The 6,000-nt window shown below is 42.6% G+C and overlaps 1 protein-coding gene across 1 annotated transcript; it reads right to left on the reverse strand.

Annotated features, from left to right (window-relative positions):
* Positions 1–495: 495 nt before the first annotated feature.
* Positions 496–5,760, reverse strand: col10a1a (collagen, type X, alpha 1a). The gene is made up of 3 exons (XM_034159420.1): positions 5,603–5,760; positions 5,226–5,370; positions 496–2,970 (listed from the first exon to the last, which is right to left on the reverse strand). Exons 2-3 carry the CDS (start codon positions 5,353–5,355, stop codon positions 1,136–1,138), a joined length of 1,965 nt encoding a protein of 654 aa, XP_034015311.1. The 5' UTR covers positions 5,356–5,370; positions 5,603–5,760; the 3' UTR covers positions 496–1,135.
* Between the last annotated feature and the right edge of the window lie 240 nt (positions 5,761–6,000).

Consider the following 6,000-nt stretch of genomic DNA (forward strand, 5'->3'; position numbering starts at 1 on the left):
CAACTTAAATCTATAATTCTCCTTCTGAGCCCTCCCTCAGGCTGAGTTCTTTGGACTTTCCCATTGTACTGGTCAATCGAATGAGTGGTGCCAAACACATTCTTTTTATGCGGGCAAAGAGAAACTACCAGTTGTAGCCAATCATGATCACTAATGAGGAGTTAATACACCTTGAGCTCATCACTTTAAAAGACATTGTAGAATTTTCTGCACCAGTTATTAAAATATTTAAGTGAATGTATGTATATATTTGAGACGCTATGTATAATTGTGACCCTTGTGGATGAGAGAAGACTTGTGCACCCAATTCTTATTTTTTAAAGTCATTCACGATAGATGCTGTACAATCATTCCTCCCTGGCAAAAGACATTTCAAAAATGTTCAAGGACATCATTAAAAGCACAAAATTACCATGACACTCATGCCCATGATGAATCTATGTATACCTCTGACCACAGCTATATTTAGTGTTTCCAAAGTTACTCTGAGACACATCACTTTTACAACAGATTTTATTTTGGTCATCATGTATTCCACAGCATATTGCATGTTCAGGGTTATAACAATGTTGATGGCAAACAGTTTTTGTCTGACAGTATTTTGTTGACTTGTATCATTATAATGGTCAATTTGACCATTACTATTTCACAAGATTCAAGTCATATTCAAAGACAACAGTTACAACATGTTGCACAGAAAAGTATTTTTCTATTTTTAATAAGATAATTGGTCACAAAAACAAGGTTGTACAAAAATAAACAAAAAACAGACAACATTAGAAGTAAGTCACCAGTTGAAGTCAGTATAAAAGGAACAGAGTGAAAATGAAAAGGTCAGGACACAACACAACACAGTTATAACACCTTGATTTCACATGCTGTCTCCATTGCAAAAGCTCACTGGCAATTTTGTGGATTGCTTTCCCCATCCCTGATCTCCTATTTTCATAAATTAGTTTTCCTTCGTATAAGCACCCATTTCTTGCATTTATTTCAAGTTGAGATGCCTTTATTCCTCAAAAAGAGAGTCAACTACCTGTCTGTTTGTGTGAGGAAAAAATGAACAAGGAGTTTACTTTAGTTTGAGAAATAAGTTGCAAATTTTGTTGGCTGGCTTTTGGGAACGTTGAACCTATCACGTTGAAGCAATGAGGAAACCAGAGAAAGAGCAGTGGACATTCTCTGCAGCAAAGACGCCATTGGCCTCATCGTCTGGGATCTGTACATAGACTGTATCATGCTCATCAAGCAAGAGGACAGCGCTACCTGACATCTGGTCCAGGAAGCCCTTGTTGTACTCATCATAAGTGAACATAACAGGCTGACCATTCTTGTATAGAGCCACCAGGGCGTGAGCTCCATTCACATGGATACTGTATGAGAAATAGTAAACTCCAGGCACCTGGCAAGTGAACTGACCAGTCTCAGGGTCATAGTGATTCTCAGCATTGTACACTATGTGGTCAAACTTAATTGGACTGCCAGCAGGAGGGTAGGGGGTGGTCAGAGACGCTGTGAAAGCAGACATGGGAGATTTTACCATAATCTCACTCATTCCCATGCCCTTCTCAAACACAACCTCACCAGGAGGACCAGGGGGGCCAGGGGGGCCAGCTGGGCCTTCAGCTCCATCATCACCAGGCTCACCAGGCACACCAGGAGGACCCTGAGGTCCAGGAACACCCTTAGCAGCCAAACCAGCAGGGCCAGGAGCACCAGGCTGACCTGGGTGACCTTTTGGGCCAGTGGCACCAGCAGGACCTTGAGGCCCAGCAGGTCCTCTGGGACCTGGACCACCATCAGCACCAGAAGCACCTGGTTCACCTGCACGGCCGGGATGACCTTTAGGTCCTGCGGGGCCAGGAACACCTGGGGCACCTGGGATACCTGGGGGACCACCATCACCTTTATCACCTGTAGACCCAGTGGCTCCCCTAGGTCCAGTGGGGCCAGCTGGTCCTTGATAACCCTGCTTTCCTTGGAAACCCTGTGCTCCCTGATCTCCCTTGTTTCCTTTAGTTCCCTGTGGCCCAGTTGCACCTGTATCGCCTTTAGGACCAACAGCCCCAGGTTCACCTGGGAAACCTTTTGGACCCTGAGGTCCAGCTGGACCAGTGGCTCCAGTTGCACCAGTAGCACCAGTGTATCCTGTTGGACCTTGCTCACCCTTTGCACCTGTGGCACCTGGACTACCTGGGGCTCCCGTCTCACCCTTTTCTCCATTTGCACCTGGTTTGCCATATCCCGGGACACCAGGGGCACCAGTGGCTCCAGCAGGTCCCTGATGACCTTTAGGACCAACTGGGCCAGGCAGACCTGGGGCACCATTCTCACCTGATTTACCTGGAAGACCCACCCCAGGGGCGCCAGTGTGTCCCTTGGGTCCTTGTGGTCCCATGGGACCAGGAGCACCATCCCTACCTGGGCCACCTGCCTTTCCTGGCTCACCAGATGCACCTGTTTTTCCTGGCTGTCCAACACCTGGCTTGCCATCAGCTCCAGGTGGGCCCATAGCTCCTTCCGGCCCTGTCTCACCCTGAGGTCCAGGAACACCTACACCTCTATCACCCTTAGGACCTGGCGCTCCAGGTACACCTGGATGTCCCTTCAAACCAGGCTCTCCTCTAGGTCCCATTGCGCCAGGAAGACCTGATGGTCCAGGTTTGCCAGTAGCAGAGAGGCCAGCTGGGCCAGGGCTTCCAGGGGATCCAGGGGCTCCTCTAGGTCCCTGAGGGCCAGAAGATCCAGGTTCTCCCTTCTCACCTGGTGCACCATGGCTTCCAGGTTTTCCAGGTCCACCTGGGGTTCCAGGTTTTCCAGCGATGGAGCGTCCGGGAGATCCAGGGGGTCCAGGAGGCCCTTGGGGCCCAGGAGGACCTACAGCGCTCTCACCTGGGGGGCCAGGAGGACCCTCAGGACCCTCAGGGCCAGGCTCACCTGGAGGGCCAGGTTCACCTGCCACTGACACCACTGAAAAAGTGGAAATCATCATCAGTACATCAAAAACTCAACAAGTGAAATTTAAAACAAAGTAACAAAGTGAAAACAATCAGAAACTGTGTTGAATAGGATTAAAGCTGTAAACATTATATAATAGTATAATGCAGCAAATAATGAAATAATCTGCAATTTAAAAAAATGTATCCTGGATCCATTTTTTTTCATTTTATTTAAAAAGTTCTTTTTGTTGCTCCCATTCACTAGGTGACGCTATAGCACATCCAGTATGAGTCCGCATATGGATATGACACAAAACTCACATCTGATCACCTTCCTGATGTAAAATCAGAAGGACACGGAAACTGTACCTTCCTGCATCAAATACATCATTTTACTGAAAGCTTTCAAAATTGAGCTTGGACCATTTTATGACATTATAATGAAGCCCGTTATCTGTATTGCATCTAGATGAAATAAGGATGACAAATTTATTAATAAAGTTGGGACTATATATATGCAAAGTATATATGCCCTATTTTATCACTAAATCATTGTATAACAATTCAAGGGGGAACCACTGCATGTTGAGAGGTTCTAAAAACAACATGAATGAAGAGAAACATGCTTATTTATTTATTTAAGTAATTAATTTTAGTATTTTAAAGGCACACTGGCAAAAATCTTTTTTCTCTTTTATTCACTGCTTCAGATAAAATGACTACACTACACATTAATTCACAATCATTTACAGAATTGTGCTATTTATTGTGATATTTAATTGTTAATTGGAGTTGTTGGTCCCAGATGTTAGATGTGACTATAAAAAAATCGCTGCTCCTTCAAATTCTTCACAGTAAATTTGGAAATTTAACCTTCATTTAACATACCCCAAAAAAGTGTTTAGTTATATTTAATATATATTTAAATATCTAAAAATCATTAAATTACATGGATTATAATGCATATCCAAAAAATGTTGTAACTTGTTTTGAATGAGAAAGAGCTTGGGAAAAAATAATTCCGCCTTAATGTGGTCACACGTGTTTGAGCATAAAAGGATCACTGCTTGGATAAGAGTAGTTTAGTTTGGATAAAGCCAAACAGATGTTTCTGCTTCTGCAGGCACACCCAAACAAACCACACTGCTGGGTGACTGCACTGTAATTGTCAGTCCCAAAGTAAAAATAATCCACTAAAAGCCACTTTCACAATTAGAAATAGCAGTATATGTTGTTGCAAAAGTAAGATGTCATATTTTATAATGCATTTCAGGCTACATCATAATTAGTTTTCTTAATCAGACTAATACACGGTAAGGTTTCAGTGTTTAACACTAAAGAGTGCATATGATCTCATTTAGAAAAGTGGAAAATCAACTCTATCGTAGAGTTAATTCAAATCGATGAGTGTTAATCAACAATTTAGCTGATTTAACATTATTTTACTTTGAACATGTGCTGTCGCTGCAGTTAAATGAACAATGCACAAATGTAGACTAGGTTCCGGTTCCAGACTACTAGTTCTAGTTAATTCTATGCTGGAAAAAATGTTTGTATTGCTTTACAAGGAGAAACATTTTTTAAAAGTGTTTCAGGATTTATTTAATCTGTATAGCGGATTGAATAGCAGTGTATAAAAGCATAAGACTATTAACTTCTTCTGTTTGACCAAATAACTACAAAAAGCAAAAACAAAACAACAAATAAACAAGTAACATCAAACAAAATCAATAAAAACAAATGAGACCTCCTAGATTTGATGATTACATAATAAAAAATCTACCAGATTTTGAAAAAACATGAAAAAGTGGGATAGTTTGAAAGAAAAGAAATATATTTAAAAGCTTTCACACGCATAAACTCAAAATGCCATGCAATCAATGAAAAATAAATTGATATTTGGAAAAAATATTGAAATTCCACTAACTATGAAAGCCTATAGCTCCCAGAAAATAAACACTACAATTACGCACTGAATGCAAGATCTGATTGGATACAATGCATAACACAGTGGTAGCCAATCAGAGCCCACGATGGTTGCACATCATGTTCGTTTGTAAGACAACGTGCAGCTAGCTGAGGGTGTTCTGACTCCCTCATGCTGCCGGCTTGTCCTATTGGCTATGATGATGATGATGATGATGCTACAGGCTGAGCGACTCGACTGAACTGAAAGTTTGCGAAACGTTGTTTTGTAAGTGAAATTTTTGCTAAATGAAGACATTTCAGACACCACCAATGAGATGTAAACTGAGAAAAGTCGGAGCAAACGCTGCGGTTTCTTACCGTGGCTCTTCACAGAGTAGGGCTGGTACTGGGGGGCGGCCTTCACCACCTTCTTCACCACATACCTCTCCCCATGGGCTGCTGTCAAAGTTACCATGAGCAAGAGGATGCTTGTTACTCGTATGTCCATGTTCCAAGGGTACACCTGCAGAGGAGGGGAAAACCAAGACAAGTTGTTAACAGTTACAAAAAATTCAGCAAGCTTTGTCTGTCTGTCTTATTTTCTACTCAATGCATGACGTTACAGAAAACACTGCAAACTCAAATGTTAGATTTCACTCAGAGCACCACTGATCCTGCAGAACCATCCCAGCATCATCCTGGCAGCTGCGAGCCTGTTCTCACACACACATTAAGACACAGAGAGCAACACGTACCGGCACCAAAGGTGGGGAAAAAACAATCGCTTCAGCACCAGTGAGCCCCTGGCGCTGCTGTAAATCCTTAAGGTCGGAGCACAACTGCAGATATGCCGCCTTCCAGTACAATAATGTGGGTATTTATACCATATCTACCCCGCACATTAAAAAAAAGCCCCCACCATGGAAGTACCTCCCTCCTTAGAGCAAGGCTGTAATTAGCAGACAGATCTGCCCAGAGCAGGCATGTCACATCAGGGTGCCTCCATGTCTTGACTATCCAGACACATGATTATCACTTATTTCAAGTTTCTTCTGAACTGGAAAATAATCATGGTCATGCACAAAAAAATAAACAAACAAAGGCATTGACAAAGCTCACTGAGGAGGAGAAGGAATAAATTTAACCTAATGAC

This window comes from Thalassophryne amazonica, chromosome 19 (assembly GCF_902500255.1).
Source record: "Thalassophryne amazonica chromosome 19, fThaAma1.1, whole genome shotgun sequence".
In the NCBI taxonomy this organism is placed as follows: Eukaryota; Metazoa; Chordata; class Actinopteri; order Batrachoidiformes; family Batrachoididae; genus Thalassophryne; species Thalassophryne amazonica.

What these genes read in the sequence shown, in the direction of transcription:
- col10a1a (XM_034159420.1), bottom strand. Translation starts at nt 5,355, where the DNA reads ATGGACATACGAGTAACAAGCATCCTCTTGCTCATGGTAACTTTGACA. An exon ending in CTACTCTGTGAAGAGCCACG is followed by an intron (nt 2,971 to 5,225) that starts GTAAGAAACCGC and finishes CCACTTTTTCAG; the next exon opens with TGGTGTCAGTGGCAGGTGAA.